Source organism: Passer domesticus, chromosome 7 (assembly GCF_036417665.1).
Source record: "Passer domesticus isolate bPasDom1 chromosome 7, bPasDom1.hap1, whole genome shotgun sequence".
In the NCBI taxonomy this organism is placed as follows: domain Eukaryota; kingdom Metazoa; phylum Chordata; class Aves; order Passeriformes; family Passeridae; genus Passer; species Passer domesticus.
Genome location: NC_087480.1, coordinates 41,050,409 through 41,075,216, shown reverse-complemented (window position 1 = coordinate 41,075,216; position 24,808 = coordinate 41,050,409). Strand labels below are relative to the sequence as shown.

General features: G+C 36.8%; 1 protein-coding gene across 37 annotated transcripts in view; it reads left to right on the top strand.

Moving 5' to 3' along the window:
* LOC135304962 (uncharacterized) overlaps positions 1-24,808 on the top strand; it is a 72,979-nt gene that overhangs the window by 17,207 nt on the left and 30,964 nt on the right. For 20 of the 37 annotated variants that reach the window (XR_010366229.1, XR_010366227.1, XR_010366213.1 and 17 more), the window contains exons 2-3: positions 13,110-13,222; positions 18,951-19,048. The exons of 3 other annotated variants lie outside the window; for them this stretch is intronic. Coding sequence is in view for 2 of the 34 variants with exons in the window: in XM_064427967.1 (XP_064284037.1) it covers positions 13,384-13,474 (91 nt within the window). In the remaining 32 variants the exon portion in view is untranslated. 14 more of the 37 variants (XR_010366242.1, XR_010366221.1, XR_010366219.1 and 11 more) reach the window with 4 other exon arrangements.

The window sequence follows — 24,808 nt, the reverse complement described above, 5'->3', positions numbered from 1 at the left end:
GAAAAACACTCCAAAAAAGCTAATTACAACTTCAGTCTTTATTATTATAAGCAAAAGCTTTTGTGAGATAGGGTTACAGTCCTCACTGCAGTTTATTTCTTGTTTTTAAGTCTTTGTTATTCTTTTTCCACTGATTCAAACTCATGAAAATAGTCTCAAAGCTATTAAAACAACAACAAAAATCTTAAAACAAGGCAATTTATCAAACTATAATAAATAAATAATAAAATTATCTTCATTCATTCCATCACCTCTATGGCCTTATAGTTGCTTTTATCCATATGTAGAACACAATTCCAACATAAACGCCAGAATGACAATTACACAAAACCTATTCATGTAGATTGAAATATTTTTATAAGCTTCCTTAAGGGAAAACCTAGCTACTGGTGAAGCCAGCAGGACACCAGGTTCATCTGGGCTCCTGTTCCAGATTCAGAATGATGTAATATGAGAAACTCCTCTTTGTTTATTCCCTGATTCCCAAGCTGTGAGAAGCTGTGTTAGGATTACTCCCTTTATTCGTCCTACTATAAACCAAAGCAGACCATCTTTTGGACACTGCTATACAGTAACAGAGAAATCTAGGTAATTCTGTATGGTACATGATACACAGTTATAGATCACCCTCAAACATGAGCAGCAGTAATTTGGATCAGGATACTGAAGTTAACAATCTAAAACCCCCCATATTATCTTTCTCCTCTCTGTACTTACTGTACAAGTTCTGCAAGTATATTGAACGAGACTGATTAAAAAAACCCTAATTATATTTCATTCATTCTCCTCTCTATTTAAGAAAAAGAGACTTAGCATAACTAAATTTTGTGGGCTCTGTAATCTCCATGTGACTGTGCTGCATTTTCTCCTCATGAAATGCCTGGCATCTTCTTGTGTCACACTACTCAGCATAAGCTGCTTTTCTGTAATTCATAGGCCACTTCTGTACAGGGCTGTTGCCATTTTTCATTTCCAAAAGCAACTATATGAAGTGATAGAACTCTCAGAAATGGAAAAAATGTGTCCTACTTTTAACTTAACAGAAAATGGCATTTCATCTTATAGCCCTGCCAGTGCACTTGCTCGCAATGTGATGTGTCATGTAGGTTGAAGTGAATTTCTTTGCCTCAAGGATCAAGTGCCACTTCTCACCAAAAACATAAGAAGATTTCACTTCATGTTTGACTCCTTATTCACAAGTACTGCAGCCTTTGAATATCAGCTTTTCTGTCAAGCTGGAGGATGGTGATTCATAAAGTTAAACTTCATGTGGAGTGGTACCATTTTAAAAGAAAACTCCTTCAGAAAACATTTCCAGGGATTAAAAGGGAATTTATAGTCAGAAAAACAGACACACTGACTCCAAAATAGCTGTTTCATATTTAGCAGTAAATCGACTATTTCAGACAGATCTCTTCATTCTTCCTAAATTTCACTGAAATTCAAAGTAGAACAGGACTAGTTTTGAACTCAAAGTTTTGTGGGCTGGAAAAAGTGAGTTTTCTGCTTACCTGTGGTCGTGAAATATTTATCAGTTTCCCAGTTTAAAAAAATAGCAATGAATGGTATACAGTGATTCATTTCTTAATGTGAAGGACTCCGTATAAATTAGCAATCTAGCATTCAGTGGTCACATGTATTCAACATACTGAGCAATGCTACTTTATCTCACCCTCGTACAAGCACAACAATGTGGCCTCCCACTTCTTTATTTAGTGCTTAATGTAGTGGGCCAGAAGCACCTCAAAGTTGTTTGGCATAATTAACAGCTCAAGATACAACTAAATACAAAATCTGTGAGGAAATTTGCAAGCAATCTTATGTGCAATGGTACCGACCTAAATAAGTTCTAATGAAGTTTTTAGTCCATTTTGGACAAGTGCATCTACTTATCCCAGCTTTTCCAATTAAATATTGAGTAAAACCATCTAATAAAACATAACAATGCCCTAAGATCAGTCCCCCAGATAAAGTATATTCATCACAATCCCAGACCCAAAACTACTTTTCAGGTGTTTTAATAGAGAATTGCAATTGCTACGAGTTATGCAAATTTATTCAGGGGAGGGGAAGGATGGCTTTTGTACTTTAAGTAATGCAGTTTGAGGGGGAAGAGAAAAATATATGAGATTCATCTCTGTTTTAAAAATAATTCTGCTGCCAGAAGATCCCACCATCACAAAATAGGTGATACCTATAACAAGCCAGAGAAGACAGAGACCTTCTTTTCAGCCTCTGCTCATGATCGCAGCTAAGCAAACATGCAGCTGACAAAGGTACCCGAGACCCTTCTGCTGGGCCTTCAAAACCTTCACCGTGGTATTGTAGATGAGAATGTTAAAGAGATGCTTCTGTCTCTGAGAAACAACTTCAGCCTTTATCAAAGTTACTGCAGGCTTCCATTTTCCAAGCCATACTAGTGTGGTATTTAGTTCTAATTGCAGAGGACTTCTCATGGAGAAAACTCCATGTTTCACAGGAATTCAGCAGAAGAGCCTTTTACTACAGCCTTCATCTTCCATTTTAAAGCTATGAAGAGGGCAAGGTATACACTTCAAAAAAAAATTAAAAAGGAGGGGGAATGTTTCAGAGAGTCTTCAAAGATTTGTCTGACTTGTGGAATTAATAAAAAATACAAGCTCAAAACCTTTAAGTATTTTGAGCTATCATCAAATTTAAGGCAAATCCCTTAAGAGAAATTTCTCACTGTGAATCATGTGCTGGACTTGCTTTTGTTGGTTTCTAACACCAGGAAGTTGTCTCCCAAGTTAAAATGCTGGTTTGTTTATTGCAGTATCATTTAAAAAAATACTATCCAACAAAATATATAGTTATTTCTTTACAAAGACAAGATACCATTCAATTAGAAAGGTTTATATGATTAAAAGAGACACACACAAATATTTAACAAATATGTATCTTCCTTTATCAAGTAGAAGCCAAGTACATGGCAGCAGGCTTGGGATTAGAAGGTGGAGGATGACTAAAATTTCTTCTTTCAATGGAGTCTAATTAAGGTTAGAGATCTCCAGATTTAAAAAAAAAAAAAAAAAAAACCAACAAAAAACCCCCCAAAAAACAACAAAAAACCCACCAAAAACAAAACAAAAAAAAAAAAAAACAAACAAACAAAAAAAACCCCACAAAAACAAAAACACAAAAGCCTCTCCAAAAAACAAACACCAGTAAAACCTTAATGCACACTGCTTTATATACTTCAAATCATCCTGGCACTTTAGGCTATTGATTTTTTCCTTACATGAATTCTTACAAAAGGTTCTCCACACATTTTAAGGCAGAAGGTTTGGTGTAACACTTCATTTTTAGAGAAATGAATATGCAATTCTGCATCATTTAGTGATTAAAAGGACAAATGGTTTTGACAGTCAATCAAAAAGAGTTACAAAAGGAGCACAAAGGACATCTCAGTTCACCAAGTGAACTGCTTGTCTTTGCAGGGAGAAATTTTGTCTAGAAGCATTCAAAATGCAGAGTCAAATCACTCTTCTGCAATGTTAGAACTCAGCGTCATGAGGCAAAATGTTTTTGCTGGATAGAGAGCAATTTAAAAGCTTTCCCCCTAGTTGAAAAGAATTAAAATGTACTGTTGAAACCTCTTCAGTGAGCCAACACCACTGGCCAGGCAGTAGTACCTGCACAGCAGCAACACTGGCCAGGCCATGCACTGCTCTGCTGCCTTCACCAGTGCAGCTTGTGGTGGAGGAGCAAACAAAAGGCCAAACTGTTTCAGCCACTCAGAACCACCCCCAGAGTGTCCCAGCCATGGCCTTGCTGCAGGTGAGAAGCAGATCGAAACTCTGAAACTAAAACAAGATGGAGAAGAAACTTTGACAAGTACAACCTGCCCTAACTTGAAGGCAAGAAGCATTTAGATGTTAATGTCTGTAGATGCTAATTTAATTAGTAAAATGAGGTATTGTATACCATACTACTTAAAAAAACCACCAAGACTCACTGCATACACCAAAATATTATTTGGGATATTATACACTTATGAAACAAGTTTGCCATCTCTGTCCCACTTCCTATAATGACTTCAGGGAGGAAGTCCTGTACAGAGCCTGGCAAACAAAGGGTTAAAGTTGTTTAACAGAACTCCCTTTCTGTACCATAAATGAAGGCTTCTACTACACCTGTGTCAATAATACAGTCTAGTAAAAAATGGGAACTTTAAAAAAGTAAAAAAGAAAAAGCACTGGATACCTACAAAAGAGAATAGTACTTATTCTTTATGAAAATAGAAAATTACCTCCTTTCAGGGGAAAAGTAGAGGAAGAGGAAAATATCACTGTCTTTTGTTCTACATTCCTATATGCTTTACTATTAAAAAAACCAAAAATATATTTATTTAACTGATCACATTATATTTAGGTCACCTGGGAGAAATAATGCTTCTGGAAAGGTGCCAGTTCAAGGTAGCTACAAAATCCTTTACAAGAACATTTAAGTAAACAAATAAAAGTCCTGTTTCATCCTCTCATATTCCCATCTCCTGGCTTTTCAAAAAATACAGGTAGCTGTGGTTAAAGGAGTAAGAACATGAGGCACATTGATTTAGTGAGTCTGAACTTAAACTAGGACATCAAGAAATAATATCTGCAGGTATTCCCTTACTTCTCTGCTGCCAAAAAAAGATGCAATTCTACTATTCCTTCCTCTGATTACAGTGGTGCATTTGAGTTTCTAATGGCTAAAAAGGGCATTACAGGAAATTTTTTTTCCCAATTACTGTTGTGTGTAAAGCAAAAGTTTTAACTTCCAGAATCTGCATGTGAAGTTTTGGAATTTCTCTCAATTTTTGACTCCCAGTACTGACTGTCACAATAGTGAGAGCACAGTGAAGACCCTCAGGGCATTGCCCCTCCTTCTGAACCCCTTGTAGGATGCATGACAGAAAGACTTGGGGGAGCCAGGAGGCTCTCACTACACAGCATTACTGAAATAAATGCAGCAGCAAGTCTCTTTCAAAGATCTTTTCTAATGTTAGCAGGTATCTTCTTTTCTCTTTTTTACAAAGAAGAAACTGAAAGACTAAACCTCTTTTTTAATTGAATCTCTAAAGTGAACACCTCTGAAAATTGAATTCCTGAACTCACATATCCTATTGGCTATCCATGGATTTTATTACCTGATGGCAGTTCAGAACAGTACTTCTATTTCACTTCTGTTCTGCTCCCTGACAGCCTGGAGAGCTTTTGCACACAGTAGGCCAAACTTTCCGAGAGGCAGCCAATAGCAGCCGTGCTAAAAGGAACTTTGGGGCAAATTCTTTAAGTCTAATCCATCTGCTTGCTTTTACTTTAACACCTTCACAGTAATTTACAGCATTTTCACCCATACAATCATTATTTAATTTAAAAGGAGGATGAATAGGAACATCTTCTTCAAATTGTATGTCAAAGTAAAACTTTGCTCAAAATAAATAAGCAGAGCTTACCAACATCTATGAATTAAAGGGATTTTCAAAGACTTCCTACAGTAAATGTGAAGCACCATAAAAATATACTCTTAACATATTTAAATAATAGTATGGAATGTAATTAAAAACTTTTATATTTGAAATTTAATGAAAATTCATTTTCCTGTACTTTCTTCTAGTTAGGTTTCTTAGAAGGAGCCTTCTGTTGAATCAGAAATAAATCTTTACCTTTAAAGTAGAAAATATGGAGAAGGGATCAACCAGGTCCAATCACAAGAACACACACAAAGGAAAGTATGCTAAAAGTAATTAAAAATCCTCGAGGACAAAAAAAAAAATATTGTATTAAAAGGTGAGACATAATCAGAGTACCTGCAGTTACTTTGAACCTTGTGACATAACAGAGCAGGGTTTGGATAATGCCCTGTTAAAAAGAGTCTTCATTCTTTTGGAAAAAGTCACAAGATCCTTACAATACTACATAAAGTGAACAGGAAATCTAGAAAATAACCTGGAAACTGCTAGTTATCAAGAGTTCCACTTGGAAACTATGTGCTATAAGACTAAAGATAGCAAAATGTTGCCACTAATACCTAATCCTGTTAGAACTGTAGCTTTTCATATCAGCACCTTTTAGATTAAACTGAGGTTCTATCAGGAATCTTACTCTGCATTAGTCTAGTATTTACTATAGTCATTAATCTCTCTGAAATACGCATTTAAACAACCTACATGTACCAGTGCACACAGCACTGGTAATATATAATCTGACAATTCAAAGAATTCAAGCTGTTCACTGATGGATCACCTTTCTTTCTAAAAGAAGCACCCTAAACATGGAAATTTCCACCTTTTTAAATGCAATACCACATCAAAAACTGAATACAAAGATCAGGCTCAATATAAGAATATTTTCTGGGACATTACATTGAAGATACTCAAGTTTGGTATTAAAGAGACTTGCATATTGTTTCCTTTTTAATTATGAAAATTTCTAACCCTATATGCTGCACATAATAGGTCTAGACATATGATTTTCAAAGGTCCAAAATAAACGAAAAAGTAATGCAATTTTATTCACAGCTTTGCTGTGTAGGGTAACTTTTTCTGTGGCAAAGAAAATGCCATTTTCACAATAAACTTCATTGGGAGCTCATGAGGTATTACATCTCTGAGGTAGGGAAAAAACTTGATAAAATACCTTGTAGGTACCCTGAAAGTGCACCTTCAACAGTTGTCTCTGACTTTTCCCTGTTACAACAGGCATTTGCAGTGACATTTGAGCTATTTCTTTTCAGTAAGAAGCCAAGCACTTGTGTCAAGTAGCACCACATTCCACAGGTTGTCTCATTTAAAAGCTGTAAGTCCAGCTAGATATTGGCATGCATGATTTAAGTGGACAGAACTCAGTACTGAGCAGGGGAGGGAAAGGCATTTAGAAGATCACAAAAGTCCAATTATGAACTGCAAAAATATAGAAACTCATTCAGGAAAATGGGAGAAGCCTGTGCTTAAGGTTAGATGCATGTGCTCAAATATCTCACTTAATCAGTCAACAAAAAAAGAATAACTGCCAGGAAACATTTTAACCTGCTCAAGATATTGTAAACAGCGTGGTCCTCTTTTGGGATATAATTTTGCTTTCATAGTACAAGCTACAGTCAGTGGAAAAAGTTGTGGAATACAATGTTGGGGTGTCTTTGAATTTACTGAATTCCTTCCAAAATGCCTTATGGTGGACTATTTAGTATTCATCACCATGCTTCTGTGGAGCAACGGCTGTTAATCTTCTAAAATATACAAAAAGGAAAAAACATCAGCTAGACAAACAAGCTTATTTTGTCCTATCTTGTCATTTTTAGCTGAAAGCCCAACAGCTCACCTACGGGGGGAAATCAAATAGCTAAAGCAGGAATTTACTGTCCAGTGTGTCTAAGAATCAGTGAAACAAATTCACTTTTCTTCTCTTTTCAAGGTCAGCACCAAGATGACAAACAGTCTGTATTACACAGTTGTATCATATAGTCAGCATGCCAGACGATGAACCCATAATTCAACAAGCCCAGACTTAAGGTCCAGCACAAACACAGAGTTAAATGTGCTTCCCAGTACTCCTGAATATTGCATTCATGAATATTGCACTGCTGCTCCCTAGGAAAACAACCGATCCCCCAGCCACACAGACAGAAACCTCCTCCTTTTCCTGCACCTCCAACCTGCCCCTCCAGTGCAACCCAAAAAAACAAAGAAATCAGAAGTATGGCAGGCAAGGGCAAAGCTGAATTTTTGTCTGTGCAATGTGGAGTTACTGAAATGTACTTAACAGCTCAGTGAGATAAATAGCACTGCTCTGGTTTTACACTGGTGCAGAAGAGAGGAGGGTCTAACTCCCCTTTTGTTGTTTAACTGATTTTAACCAGAGGAATTGGGAGGGGGAGAGAAGGGTTTCCAACTACTTTCTGAAAAGGTGTCTTTGAAGGGAAAATGCAGTCTTCAAAAAAGAAGAAAATGGAAAGCTTTCCCTCAGTTTCCTTTCATTTCTTATCTTCCTAAAATATATATATACAGTTTGTTCCAGGAAATGTCTGAAATGCCTTCTGGTAGCTTTTACATAAACATGAAAATCTCCTTTTGAGTTCAAAGAATTTCAAATAATGACAGGGAAGGGTTCTTGGACTGTAACACAGATGTAAACAAAGGTCATGAATCACTCTCAATAATTACAATGCATTATCATTACTTTTTGACTTTTAGTCTGCTATCATATAACTGAATTAGACTTGAGCAAAGCTCTACTGTGCCTCCACAGTGATCTTTTCCTGTACACCAAAATCAACAGACCTCAGCTACATTTCCCAGCCAGGAGCTAATGTTTCTGGGTACATGTTACTGTTGCTGTTTCATTTGTCAGTAAAGCCTTATTTACTTGCTTCCTGTTATTAATTATGGGAAACAGGATCTCTTCAAACTGTAGGAGAGGCTCTTTTAACTCCTGTCTAGACTTTTCAAGACAAAATATTGATGAGCCCTTTAATGTTTGTGCAGTGACACAATCTGAGCAAAAAACCCCCATCGTTACCTCAAACAGCTTAAGGCTCCTTATCACACGTTCACAAAAAAAAAAATCCTTTAAATCACTCGGGCTCACATCCTTATTGTTAGTCACTGAAGTAAGGTTTCCTTTCATAGTTGGATACTTTCTTCATCTGTCACACTGATTAATTAACAGCTCACAGTATGAGCCCTGAGCTTAAATAGCCTACTGAAACGAGGAGAGATCAACTTTAATATTCCATAAAAAGCTGAAGAGGAAAAATGCTTTCCTTAGTATGAAGGGATCTGTCTTCTAATAATAAAAAAATTAACTAATTTCTGTTCAGTTACATTACATGAGGAGATGAAAGCACCCAGCTTGTGAAGGGAGATTGCAGGAAAGGATTAGGACAAAAGTTGGAGAAGACTTAAGGATTTTAAATTAAACTGTTTGTTGGAAACAACCAAGTCTTGAACACCAGTGAAATTATTTTCACCATCATTAAGAAAAGCCAGTTTATCAACTCATAATGAGCAAATCTATAAAAACACAGTACTGTTGCCTGTAAAGATCTATTTTAGAAAATAGAAAAGGCATGCAATTACATGAAATGGAGAGTTGCTAAAACCTTAAAGCTAAAGCTGGTTTTAGCCAAAGCATTTGTTGTTCTCTCACACGCACCTCTTTCCCAAACTGTTACAGTCTGGCAATTATTTCAGGAGTTTGACTTTCAACAACTGCAAGTTCTCCCCCTTTTTTAAGCCCCTCCAGTACTGCTGAGTGGGCAAAAATTACAGATGCAAGAAAAGCTGACAAATGAGTGCCCCTCCTCTCCAGTGCCTCGACAGTCAGAGCCCCTGCCAAAACATGCCTGAAAGCTAGTGAGGAGACAAAGACACAAAGATTCCATTTTTCAGGGAAATAGATTTCATGTAGAAACTACTAAGGAGAAGAATAGCACATGGGCACACATGTAATCTCAAAAGCAGAGCAGAAATGAATGTTTCAAGAAAAAGTGAAATTATATGTGCCTATTAAGTAAGGTCAACAAATGCTATTTGACTCATGGCTCTTTTTAAACTGCTAAGTGCTACAGGGGTTAGGAGAGGGAAAGCTCTCGTAAAGTCAGAAAAACATTTTCAGTCATGGAGAACCTTCAGTTTAACATGATCCAAACTAAGAGTGCATGGCTGTTGCTCTAAATCATCTGCCAATAATGCTGTAGTACACAACCAAAAGAAAGTAAATCCAGCTTTTCAGCTCAAATCTGTTCAACTGTGTTTACTACTAAGAGATGCTTCACCCAGGGTGTTATTAATAAAGCTGCAATGAGTTTAAAAGCCTGGCACCTGGGCACATCTAAGTTTTCAAGTTTTTCATAACAAGTTTACTACTTTCATGACTGGCACTCCTCACTGAGCTGGAACAGGTCTGCCTCTGAGCAGGGAGAGCAGCAGTGAGGTGAATGCAGGCAAGCAGAGCAGGAGGAAAAGCAACAGGATTTTTTCCTGAAGCAAAAGCAATAGGATTTCTTCTTGAACTAGTCAAAGTTGGGGGAAAGTCCAATTTATGGTGGGGAAGATTTGGGACAACTCAAGGTTCTCACTAATTTAAAAATAAAAAGGATATTCACAACAGCATATAAGATTAGAAGCTATTGTTTTAAGTGTGATTTCAGTCCTTTAGGATTCAGTGGCAAAAGGAGGTGTTGTTAAAAATAACCTCCCACCACAGGGGCAGTTTAGGAAGTAGAGGTGTAAAATGGAGTTTTTAGTAATCAGAAAGGTTTTCAAAATGCTCCCAGCTCTGATAATTAGTGCTCATCAACACATAACATTCTTACAAACTCTCCACTTGTAATATACTTTGTCTTATGGGAGGCTGCTTCTACAGAGGCACTCAAATTCAGGCAAAGTCTTCCACTCTTGCAGCAGAACACTAATGCAGTATAAACAGAACACAGAAAATGTTATATAATAAACATTCTAAGAACATGATTAATGCCCTGAATCGACAGGTTTGTGATTAAGGATAAACAAGTACTGAGAGCACTCTAAAAAGCCCCTGAAGGGCCCTCTGCCTTGCAGGAAGAACCATGGGCAGAGAGCTCAGCTCTCTGCTGGGTTCACCCTCATCTTTCCCCTTCCTTCAGCCCGTGAGAGTGTGGCACATTTCTGACTCTGAACCCAGGTACTGCCTCTCTTCCCTCCTGTCTGCTTGTGAAGATTGCTCTGCCAAAAGACTTAAGAAAGAAAGGGCTGGTAATCCTTTGACTAACTAATAAATCCCCTTCAGAATATCAACACTAATTGTTACACAAGGATTGGGGGTACTCCAGAACTACTTATAAAGAAAAAAACCCAAACCAAAACCCAACCCTATTCTCCACATTACACCTGAGGTGAAGTACCAGGAACATCAGAAAACTTGAACACTGCACATTTAGTTACAAATGCACATTTATTTTTCATGAAATTTCTTCCCATTCCTTTGGCTGTTCCCTCTGTCCTCTCACTTGCTAAGTCTGGGCATATTCTAACATTTCATAGCCAATCAGCATTAAATTTTGGGGCTTTTAATGCATTTTACCATCCAACCATCACTCAGCCCCTCCTAAATGAGTAGCTGTGTCCACTTGGTCTCAATTCTCACCCAGATGAAACCACCATTTTAATTTTTTTAATACAAAGACATCCTAGATGTTATCTTACTGCAGAGATGAAAAAAAAGTCTGATACACCTACTGCCACATTCCCCTCACTTCAAATTCTTGTAAACTGAATCTCAAACTCTTCCTCTATCCCCCCCACTCTCAAAGTAGAACTGTTGTACTTGTACACATACATCAGGAATAATATGATTGCCTGATTTGTAGGAATATTCCAAGATAAAAGGAGATTTAGTTCTAAGGTCAAATTCTAGACATGCTAACAGAAGAGCTATATAGGAAGGGAAAAAAAAGGGGCTGCAGTTAATGACTTAGGTAAGAGAAACAGCAGAGAATGAAATGAGATTTATGAACAGTTAGAAACATGCTTTATCTTATACACTTACACAGCTGGTAAACTCATTCCTCAGAATATCATTATGAAGTAATCTTCCCAGAGAAAACTTAGGTTATATCAGATTATAGAAAGAATGCAGCAGTATTATCACTTTATTTCACACACATTCCGTCACTCACCTATTTCTGTCTATATACGTTTAAAGATTACTTGAAAAACAAATGTTAACATTATTCCAACCTATAGAAGCTGTTGAAAGTCAACATGAAATCTTGCGTCTGTGTCTAATGTCTGTCTTTGCAATGGAGCTCATTTTAACGGCCGCACGTCCAGGCAGAGTGTGGCATGGGGCTTGAAAAAGAAGGAGACTTATGTTTTCCTTGGCACTGGTACAGCATAGGTCCTTAGCATGAAATTTATTAGCATTAATGGGCATTGTGTAATTAAAGCACTGTGCTTTAATGCCCTGAGGGGTGATGGGGCTTTTTTCATGTCCTATAAAATAGACAAATAAAAAATGTGAGACTTTTTAAAGCTATTCAAAGAATTCAAATGTTCATGTTCCTCCATTAATCATAATAGAGAAGGCGTAGTTGAACAAGATGGATCCAAAATTCTCAAAATGTCTTCCATGAAACCACACGATGGTTAATACTAGACACCAGTTTTTTTGAGAACATGCTATGTAATTACAGTATTTTTCAAGGCCACAAGTTCTTCAGAAAGTAACCATTAAATCACTAAAAAATATAGAATTGAAAAAAAAAAATTTAGATCTAATATACTGTACTTACTTTATACTAAACTCATTAAAGGAGTCCAATTTAAGAAAGTGGCTTTGAAAAGCAACTCAAATATTTGTGACTTGAGCCCTGGCATTTTCTTTCCTGAATGCCAAGAATTTAGAAGACTTAGAGAATCCCAGCACCTAACCCACTGCACTTCAGTGACAGGAGGAAGCATTTACATAGTTCCTCACGTGCTTTTGAATATCACAGGTTGAGATTGGAATAATATTCAGAGATACTAAAAAAGTGCAGGAGTGGTGCAGGTTTCATTAGGACTGATGCATGTCAGAAGTAAAGATCAGACTATTGCCTAGACCTGCATTTCAGTACATAAGCAGGATTAATTTTCTGTAAGAGAAAATTAATTCAGACTTACACTATGGAAAAAAAACAACATACACAGTGTCTAGTATTTGATTTTTCAGAAACTGATCTTGCCAACGCTTATCTGTATTGTAGTGCAAAATAATCCTGGAGTTCATTTTCTGGCAATTTTTTATTGTTTCATATGTCTGAATGATCCTGCATGAACAGCAAGTCCAAACAGAATGGAAAAAATACCACCTATTTATGATGTTTAAAGTATTGAAAATATAAGGCCTATTGACAGTATTGTGTCACATCTTAATATTCCGAATAAACTAATTTCACTTAGAGCTGGCTTGAAGCAAAACTTACTTTATCTGAAAATCTGAAGAAAAGTATAGATTGTGCAAAACCACTAAGACCTTTACAGTGACACTAGCGATTTTTCCTAGGGGAATGTCAAGATCAATTATTGGCTGATCTATTGGACATATCCTGAGGTATCAAACAAAATTCTTTATTTCTTTATCTTCTAGACAAATCACCACAGAGCTACAGACCAGCAATGAAGAGAGCTGAGGGCAATTTGACCAACATCATCTGTGTCAGTTCCCCAGAAGTCGATGAAACACGTAATCAGGTCTCCAAGGTACATCCCAGACATTAGCTGCTGTGCCATTCAATTAGTAAATTATTAAAACAAGATGTTTTCTTCGATTACATTAAGATAGTGGCAGCAGGGAGGGCTATTACCTTCCATCGAAGAGTCTGCCTTCCCAAATTACATTGTTTATTAACACATCATTAACAATGTGCCACCTCAGCCAAATGATCAGTGGTCTCAGGTACAAAGTAAAGATCATTACAGAACTCCACCACCTGCCTCATTTGAGCAAATCAAGTAAGTACATCTGAATCACCGACTGCACAAAAATATTCAAATGCTAGTTTTCATCCCCAGCTCTGTGCCTTTTTTGCAGAGCCCATAAGCCTTCTGAGGAATCAACAAAACCTTGTAGAGATAGAGTTAAACAGAGAAGTTCTTGAAACTAAACCATTTTTCTTTTCCAAAGCACAGGACCCCAGGTAAATGATGCCTTTTAATACAGCACATGAAAATTTCAATTATGGAAATCATTATTCTAGGCATTATGTGCCATTTTATATTCCCAGCAGGATGTTTTTCATCTCATCAAGAGTTTCCAAGGCTGTTTAGTGCTCCTGTATATGCAAAACACATTTAAGGGCCCCCAAGAAGATCTGTTAATTAAAAAGCCTAGTCAAGTGGTCAGACAGATTGGAACTTGAGGATTATAGGTAAGAGGGATGAAATGAAGGCTTGGAAATTATAATTTCTCTTTCTGTGGTAGCAGCCAAAGTAGCTGTTATAAACTGGGCAAATTAAAGATGTGGCTGACTAAGCTAGCAGTCTGGAAATAAGACATTGCAAAAACATAACAGCAAGTCATCGGCACCCCACTTTTAAAAAGCCAAAAGTGCTGACCATTTCTTTTTTACTCTCTTCCTGTTATTCTGATTTGTCGCAAATATCCTCCAGCTGGTACCCTTCCAGCCCTTGTTCACCAGTTCTAGTTTCCCACCCCCATCTTAGGGAGTTAGTAGTAATTCCCAGGACTGTGGACAAGTGCTCCATAGCGGGAGTAGTCAGCAAACGGAAAAAGATATGTTTTAGAGAAGAGCAGGTGAAATAACAGAGTTGAAGTTCTATTCTTTTTTTTTTCTTCATATGAGAGTTGTTAATGTAAAAACAGTCTTCTCATACTGCACAATATTTATCATTCCTTGAGAGCTGTTTCATCTGCCCAGTACAGGCAGCATCTAGCTACAGAAAGGTCTCCATTTAGAAAAGACAGATTGTCACCACACTTTCCAGATAATTTATTAAGTGCCTTGTAATTGACTATTTTCAGGGGGAAAAAAGCCCTAACAATCCAATTCTTTTTCTTTCTACATTTTCTAGTCTGTTTTCACAAACAGTTTTAAAAGGGCTAAAAATAGTTTTTGCCATGAGCTAATGAGGCTATATGTATTTTTTCCATATCAGAAAGTGATGAAAGATCTATAAATAAGTTACTTAAAGACCCAAAAAACCATCCCAGAACCACCCTTTGTCTTTTCTCAGCAGATAGAGACTTCCTTTTAGAAGCAGAATAAACATTAGTTGCTTTGTTTAGACAGCTTTTAGGTCAGTGTTGCCAAGCTAGAATTTGTCTAAATTTATATTAACATAAACCTGTGGCCTATTTTTGATCTCATTTTATACATCATGAATGAATTCCTCCCAATCTATTTCCTCTATGTTTATTTGCATTCAAGACAAACTCATCATTTCAGATTTGTGGTAGATGAATTTTTAAGTGTTGCCATTTCAATACTACACTAACGATGCTGTTAATAATATTGCTGCATTGAAACGTTGCATCTGATTTGAGGCACACTCAAGCCCTTTGCAAACAATTATTCATTAAATACATTTGCAAACTGTTTATGAGATTCATACCATAAATCTTCAACAGACACAAAATTGATACAGGCAAGCTGAGTACTCCATTTTTAATCAGAAATTAGTTTTAGGTGGCATGGGGCCTTTGTCTGATGCTTTTACCTGAAACAAATCAATTGCCATTTTGCATTTTCATACAAGTCTGAGAGCATGAGAGAACAGAAGAAGAATTCTAAAGGTTAAACCCTGTATTCAGTACAGTCTCTCCCCCGCCCCTCTGTTATAGTGGGTATTTGAGGAGGTTCTTTACATCTCCTCCCACACAGTTTCTCTGCTTCATAAGCAGAAAGCAGCTGCTGGTTCTTTCAAGTCTAGCGGTTAGTTGACATTTACCAAGAGTTTATGGGTTTCATTCTACCTTAGCAAGGAAAAGAGCTAGAATATCAGTTTTAAAGAGTGAATACTAAATCTTTATATTTCTAATCCCCTCCCCACCCCAAACTGCAGCCAAGATTTTTGGTGGGTCTTAAGGAAGGGACAAAAACAATGCTGGGAACCAGCACAGAGAATAGGACCAATGGGTCCTTGCTTTACTGGTAAAATTCTTTCCCCTGGAAAATACCCCAATGCAACTCTTGACCAGTAGTGCTGATTTAATTTCCCTTTCTATCCCACTTTCTAAAAAACAGCTGTGTGCAATGTTGGTTACATATATGACTTGACAAACTTGGCAGCATTATTTAGAAACTGCCATAAAAAGAAATAAAAGTCTTGCATTTACACCTATGATATGATGCTTTGATGGTAGAGATTAGAGGAATGAGAAAGCTCTAGGACACATCACAGAAAATACAATTTTCTAGAGCAGGGAGGAAAAAAAAAACAGCTGAAACATACAAAGGAAGATGGTATGTCCTGCAAACACTGCCTAGCACACTCATGTGAAAGGTTACCCCCTACAGTTTAACTCCCCCATCCAGGCACAAGCACACAGGCTGAGCCAAAGTCCCAATGTCTGACTTCCCTCCCAGAAAAATGCACTGATATGGCTCTGTTTAAGGTTTGTCTTCCTGAAATTTGTCTTGAAAATAATGAAAATTATGATTTGTTAAATACATGAAATTATTCTATCAAAATACAGATGAAAAATAGTACTGTCCTGGCCACTATTTCAACAGTGGAATGCTCTTGCTAAAATAATTATCAGATTTCCAGGTTTTTGAACTCATGATAAACAAAATGTCAGAAATGGCTCTCTTTTAGGATGAGTTTATATGCAAGGGAATCAGAAAAACAGAGGTGATCTGATAAGCAAAATTCCCCCAAATCAGAAGGTAAAAAATGCCATACGTGTAGTTGTTAACAGCTTGCTAAAACCCTCAGTAAACCTAAACTCAGAATTCACTTAGCTGGTAATACTGTGTGTATTTCATGGACTTTTTCAGAGCAGAAATCCAGAGTACAAAAACCTTTTATCTAATGATATTTACTAACAAAGAATGTTAAAGAGGTAACATTGACAGAGTTGCTGTAGATGCAAAAAAGGAACTTAGAACATGCAATTACTGGATGGCTCCAAACTTTACCTAATGTGTTTAAAGCCACAAAAGTAAACCATCCCAGACAGCTCAGCACACAGACAGTGCAAGAAAATGCTATACTGTTTTTTCCAGGTGTAGGTCAGGACATTTGGAGACATCTATGATTGAACTGGGTTTCTTCTTCCTAAATCAAGGCTTCCATGACTGAACATCATAGAGGCAGTTATAAAAGTCATACTGGCTCACAACATCTGCAGGAGCTCAGTACTGCAGCAGTTTGCTGCACACATGTTAAACAAGCAGCACTAAAACCTATAAAAACAGGTCAAAGCAAAATGAAAAAGTACTTGAAATGAAGAGTTTCACATCGATAACAGGAAGAAAACATGGAGACAACCTTTTCTGCAGGTCAGCAAGTAAAAAGCTGTAAGAGAAAAAGCAGTTTGCAGCAATCCACACACAATAGGTCTTGAGCTTTACTTCCTTTTATCATGTATTGCACCTACGGGGCACTAGATTTTTCTAAACAGTAACCAAAGCATACTTTCAAGTCCATCCAACAAACATCTGAATGAATGACATAGCAGACTGAAATATTTCAAAGAGATCAAACCTACTCCAATGGCTACCTCTTGTTCCCTTGAATTAAAAGTGAAGAGCAGCTTATCTGGAAAGCAGAATCTAATTTTAAAATATCTTTTCTAAAGAATAAAGGAGAAAAGCACCAATCTTTAGGCGAGGTGGGAAATCAGCTGGAGATGGACTGCAGTGTCTGTTTCTTTTTGCAAAATAGTGATTCAGAAGCACATTCAAAACCACATTTAAGTGGTAAACATTAAAACATGAAGTAATAAAAATGAGGATCAAGGGAGCATGATCCAAGGACCACCTTTCTTCCCCCATTGACAGAAGCTTTAGGAAAATCAGATATACCAGTATTCAAGTACATTAAAAAAAAAAAGATCTGGAGTATCTTACCACACATGCTTTTAGACAGATATTTGACTGATTTCAATTAACATTTGCACTTCAAAAGAGATGATGTAATAGAGCAGCTAAGAGTTTTTTCATGTTTTTGTATGAATGGAAAGGAGATCTAGACACATCAGACTGTGACACAGACACATCAGACACATCTTCCACAGAGAATCACTGTGGCTTGATGAAGAGGATTTTTTTTCCCCCTCAAACTTGTTTACTTCTGTTTGGTTTTGAATTTTTTAATGAAGCCCTCACATTTTCAACATTTACTCTAGTTTTTCACTATGCATAAAATAAGTACACCGAGAAGTGCACAGACAGCAAGGTGTTTCTTTGCACTCAGTAGAATAAACACAAGAATTTTCCATGGCTCCAGAGCTCTTCAGCCACAGCATCCTCCTTACATACACATGCAGTTGCTTCAATTTCATTACTAAGAGCAAACTATATCATTATTATATTTTTTTCAATACTAGACAACATGAACAATGGATCTATGCATTACTGTTAAAACTGATCAGAAAATAATATTCCTTTCTCAAAGAGATAAAAAGATTTCTGAAATTTTATTATTAGACTAAAGGGAAGTATGTCTAACTTATTTTAATTTTCTTTTGGGAAAAGGAGCTTATCATAAAAGAAAGAGGAGGAGAAAATGTAGGCAGCACAATTACTTTCCAGACAGATAATCTGATCATCAAGACTTCCACAGAAAATATCAGAAATCCAGGTTTCCAGGCCCTTCTCCAATGACAACAGAGCTCTGACATTCTGGAAGAACACCAAAACACCAGGCCATCAACCTTTCTAGGGCAGCAAGGGGGCTTTTTTTTCCTTTCCTCACACAAAAGACCTTCCCAGAAAAACTTCCACTAAAATATGTATTTTTACAAAACCTCCTGAATTTTCCCTACAGAGGAAAAAACGTATTAAGTTTTCAACCAGATGTAGTTATAGTTTTGCATAGAACTGCAATTGCCGGGCAAAACTAACAGAATGAGAAAAAAAAAATCTATAAAGTTCTAGTAATACCTTTAATCATATTACAAGCTTAATGCATTAGTTTTTTTTAATTAACACAGTTGGACTTTTAGATCAAACAGAGAAGAAAAAAATATTTTAATCCAACAAAAGCATGCTATAAAAACACTGTTGTTCAAAACAGGTCAAGTATTTCCTTGTGCTTGAAGACTAACAAATGGGGTTTTCCATAAGGTAGTCATTAGGTGTTTTGTCTTTATTTTTGTTACTTATTTTAAACGGTAAGATATCATTTCTACCCCTCTATTTAATACAATCTAATCTGTATTCCTGGGAATAGCAATTTTCTTAAGACACTTCTTTTGCTATTAGTTGTGATAGGGTTTCTTTCTCATGTTTGCATTTTGCAGACCACAAGACTCAGAAGATCACTGTGGGCCAACCCACTCTGTTGACATGACAAAGTACAGTTTGGTATTCCTTTGGCCCTGAAGGAGTCTCACATCAGGTAGTAGAAGCTAACTTATTTCTTTGCTGTTGAATGACTACCCATTTTTTCCCCAGTCTTCCCCCCTTAGGTTAAATTAACATTTTCATATTCTGGAGAACCTTTAAATTGCTGCTGTCCAAAGGCCACAATAAGATGGGCAATTCCACCCAGTCTGGGGGAAGAAGGGGGCTGGTTCTGCAGACCCTCACACCTTCCCCTTTCTCACAGAGCCAAGGAAAGTCCATTAGAACTGACAGGACATACAGAGCACAGGAGAGAGGGCTAATTGAGTTTAAAAGCTCTGTAGCTGCAGTCTCATTTAGGAAATGCCTCCAGGCTTGCTCAAGAGTTTAGTAATAAACCTGGACCACAAAGCAAACTGAATGTTCAACTCTACATGCCCAGAAGGGAGAGAAGATCCTTTTCTCCACACTCCTAAGCTCATGTTGTTAGCCCCTCCAATCCTTCTCCCACAAAGTAGGGTTCCAGGAATCATCACCATTTTTCTTATCCTGAAGGCAGAACTGTATACTGTCAACAGTTTCTATAACCTTGATTATAAATTTCTATTACAATAAAACATCAGTATCATCATGTGAAATCAAGAATCTATCTTGCTAAATTTTGCTAAAAAGTCATTTTCAGCCTTAGCAAATGTGGAAAGTAGAAATGGCCACAGAGGGTTACAGAACAGAAAAAAAAAATCACATTTGATCTTTTCCGTCACAAGTGGCAACTATAGTTGGTACAAGAGAAGATTTCTGCCCTAACCAACTGATCACTAAGACATTTAAATAATCTGTAGAGATTATTTAAAATGGGATAACCCACAACCAGAATATCCACAGTATTTAATGGAGCTATTAAGTGTGGAAGGAACCTGGGATGAGCCCCCAACCCAGTCACAAATATATTCAAGAAATTTGAACAGATGCACATTTGACCATAGTAGGACATATTCTGAAATAATACCAAAAATATGGGAAAAACCACAACTAAAGTTGTTCTCACATGCTTTGTTTTTACTGATTCCAAGCTGTATAAAACTTTCAGTGTCCTATAAAAACAGTTCTGTGGAGCAGCAGGAGAAACACTCAAAGCTGAACATCCAGAAATTCTTACATAGATATAAATTGCAGTCATGACTAGAGCAAGAAATTGCACGATTAAAGTGGAGGGTCTAGATACCAAGTCCACCCAGGAGCAAGTGAGGAACTGGGACTATGAAGTCTGGAGGCTCAGGGGAGAATTTATCACTCTCTATAACTACCTCACAAGAGGTTGCAGCAAAGCAGGTCTGAGTGGCAAGTGTCCTTTTTTCCCCATGTAATGAGTGTTAGGATAAGAGAAAATGGCCTCAAGTTGCACCAGGGACCATTTGGATTTTATATTAGGAAAAATTCTCCACCAAAAAGCCTGTCAAGCATTGGAAAAGGGTTCCCAGAGAAGTGATGAAGTCACCATCCCTGGAGGTACTTAAAAGACATGCACACATGGTGGGCGCTCTGGGACAAGATTTAAGTAGTAGACCTGGCAGCGTTAGGTTTGCTGTTGGACACAATGATCTCACTTGCCTTTTCCAATGTGAATTATTAAATGAGTGACAGGTTCAAATCACTGGCTGTGTTACCATGTAGGCTGCTATAGATAATGGCTAATTCCTTCCTTACATGATACTTAAAATGTCATAAATATATTCTCAAATCCAAGTGGTTCTTGCAATCACCTGGGCCATATGAATGCATTTAAAGACTGAAATCCATAATATAATTTCCTTCCTAATGTACACACACATTCCTACAACCACAGTGAAATTATTTCTACAGATACAGCATTATCACAGAGCCAAATTGTATCCTTGCTGTCCAACAATTACAGCACCGCGCCGTAGAGCAAAACAGGAACATCTGGAACTCTGCTTTTGTGAGGGCAGCTGGGACTGCACTGCTACATCAGGAAATGAACTGTGCTCAGGTTATAAAATATACTTGAGGCTGATCACAAAAAATTAACAATCATTCTGGTATTGAAGAAATTATTTGTGTACAAGATATAAGGAATAATGTTTCAAAGTGCATAGTGACACGGAGAAATTGTGTAGATTCACTCTGTATTTAAATCCCATTGAGTGTGAGTAGTTCCCTTTCATTTCACAAATTATTTCCTAAGTAGGAAAACAGTGTGATAACTAAGACTGATTTTACCAAACCTGCCACTATGGAGAGTTATTTCACTAACTCATATTCTGATCTAACTAAAAAAAGTTTGGGTAAATGCTATCTATTACTTCTCTCAAGTTCTGCTTCGGCTTCATGTTACTCCTCAGAGTTTGTGGCAACAAGTGCAAGACAAATTATCAACTTCAGACAAAACTGAAAAGTACTGATTGCAGTAGCTAGGAATAGTGCCTACATAAAATCTTTATTAATAGTATTGAGTGGTTTGAAATGGCTTGGTTTTTGGTTAAGGGAAAAACCAAGCTGGCCAGGCCAGCACTGAACCCACTACTCTGAGAAAGAAATAAACAAAGACAATTGCTTTCAGTTGGCCAATCGTACCATTTTGTATTTTATTGACTGTTCTAATCAAGATTACTTCCAAGATCAAAACATTCCTAAGATTCCTTCTTTGCACATACTGGCATCAATATTTTGGAAAAACCTGATTTCTCTGAATGCACAGGTTTAGTAGAAAGCCATTTTGATGATCACAGACTTGAAAGACCCTCTTTCTATACACTTGAGACACACTAGATAAAGAAAATGCCCAATAAATTACTTCTGCTAAGACGCAAAGTTTCTAAGTTAATACAAAATTAATAAGAATAAATTAATTATTCTTTTTCAATTCTATTTACCTTCAGTATTAAGTAGATCCATGTCTACTCCATATGCTTTGAATATTAGGTAGGATTTGTTTTTAAGTGAGAAAAGAAAGGCATACCTAACTACCCACATTTACCACAATTCAAATTTGAGACTTGTACTATAAAGAGAAACAACTTTGCTGAAACTCCATACCTGTGCCTTTAGCAACTTTTAATATTTGTTATAGCTCATGAAATATTAAGTTGGCTCTAAGTTTTGTTAACACTGCATGAATATTTTGACAAGAGTTCATCCACTTAGCCAAAATTGGAAACAGCTAAGTATTTGCATGGTATAGTACCAGACCTACACACACAGTGAACCAGTTTAAAGGGGGGAAAAAAAAGCCTGAGTGAGATTTACAAAGGCATTCGCTCAGGATAAAGAAATAATGCAACTATTGTAACAGTCTCCTGCTAGAAGTGGTGGAGCACTTTAAACAAGTCTTACTTACACAGCATTTCTTCTCCTCCTTTGAAATATGCTCTGAAAAAAGCTTCACAATTAACATGTTTTATACATTTTGCAAGGTTTTCAAAGATCAGGAACTGTTTCTGGAAAGACTCGCTCCAATTTGGCAAATAATTAGAGCAAACATTACACTAAGGTGCATAAAATGTTTGACATCTGTGAGGGTACAGAAACATGTACTTACACACAGTTAAGCTCAATAATTAAAACTAAGTCAGATACAATTTTAAATGGGGGCAAGAAAGAAAAAGGAAGAAAGAGAGCAAGGGAAAGGACAAGAAGTTTAAGTGGTAGAAAACATTACAACAGCCAAGTGGAAACAAATGAGATATTATAGCTGGGGTTCAGTCACAGGACTATGTGTAACTCTGTTACAGCTGAACACCAAGAGCTTCTGGTGAAACTAGTGCTGTGTGTGACTTTAGGAAAAGTATAAAGAAGCATATTCAAAAGACAACAAGCACAAAGAAAACACAGTCATTACTACTGACAATAGTGAATTCTGTACTGAATGTGTGAACAGGACATGAGTGAGGCAAAATAGAATCAGCCCCCCTTGGCCTGTGATTTTTGTAGGGACACAAGCCAAGCAATCTAAACAGAAAATGTCTGTGCTAGGAGAAGAAGACATAAAACGCCACAAAAACAAACTGCTTTCCTCATGGAAGAATGGTAACTTTGGACAACACTTGGCATTACAAGTTCAAGGGGTTATTTCATCTGCATTATAAGTACAGACCCAGAGATTTTACAGTATTCCTGTCTCCACACTATTGTTTTCTGTGCCATTAATGGCATTTAAATTATAGACCTGCTGTAGCCATGTAGTCAAAACACCACATCACCGATGAGACACTGCATTATAATGTCAGTGTGTCTGCGTTTTAGCTGTGCTTTCATATACTCTACTTCTCTTCAATCACCCTTTTTCTCTGCCAAAGAATAGATACAAGAGACAAGTCTATCTTTAGCTCCACAAAAATTTCTTACTCAGGCAGCTGCAACACTTCATTCATCACATATCCAAGTCTCCTGTTTACAGCAATGAAATTTTTAGACATACGAATAGTACAGAGGCAAATTTAAAAAAAAATCATGGAGAACTTAAAATGAAAATACAGGCTATGGCCAGGGAGTCAGAAATAATATGCTTCACAGCAAACTAATTTCTAAATTACATCAGGTGGGATTTCTCATTTCTCTTGAGTTATTTTGAGTATTAGGGATCTTCTGTATTTACTTTCAGTGAAGTATTTAATATTTACTGAAATACTCTTTCCCAGAAGCATAATACAGTACGTATTGACCTTTACATACAGTTATTCACAATGACAAATACTGATTAAGTAATAACTTATTCTTTGACAGAACCATAAAAGAAAATATATTGACATTTCTAAACATTTGCATGACTAAATATGAAACATTTCTAAATTATACTAATAAAAAGCTAAATTGGTCATAGCAAATTACTAAAAAGCTAGGTACCAAATTCAGAATTTTAGCCAGCATTTTAATTTTTTTCAATCTCAAAAGCCTCAAGCAAGCTATTTCAAGGTCATAAAACTCCTGAGGGTGTGTGGGGGAACATCTGCTTCTATAAACTGGTCTGCTGGACAATTCCAGTTAAGATTGTTCCATATATAAATACTTAATCTCCAAGATTCCATGATTTCCTACTTTCTGCACGTGCAATTCATAATTTCAAGCACTCAGATTCTCAAAGTATTCACTTTAAGTAAAAAAATGCACAACATTAAGTTAGTCAGCTAATTTTATTCTGTATCAGCTTATTTTTAATACCATATACAAAACAGCACTGATTTTTGCTTATTAAAGCGTAGTCTCAATTCAGAAAAGCTAAATATCAGGAATTCATGAAAACTTTTATGCATGTTCTAAACTTACTAAGAACATTTAGGGCAACTGAATGTATTCAACAGTTCAACTAAACTTTTACAATTATTTCTGCTGAGCAGGGGAAGACAAACTGGCCTACAATTTTCTTTCAAAATCTTGAAATCATTTTACTTTTTTCTAAATGAAAAAACTTTCAGCATCTTTGTGCTGTGGCTTCTTTACTTCTTTACTTCTTTGTTTCCCTTCCCACCAGTTTGATGTGATTTTTCTCCTCCTCCATTTTCAATATCATCCCAAGTTACCATGATTTGGCATTGGACAGAGGACCATGGAAACATGACAAAACTCCACCCAGGTTTTCACTCACCCTTTCTCACAGTCAAACCACAGCAAAAGGCCGCCCCGCTATAGGTATTGGTCAAAGTCATGCATACATAGTAAGATACTAATTTGGGGGATGTTTGAGGGTTTTTTCAAGTGTCAGCAGTCAAAAGGATATCACTATTCCTGACCTTTAGAACAGAAAGCTCAGTATCATTCAGGTACAGAGACACTCTGGACATAAGTGGGGTTGGAAGGG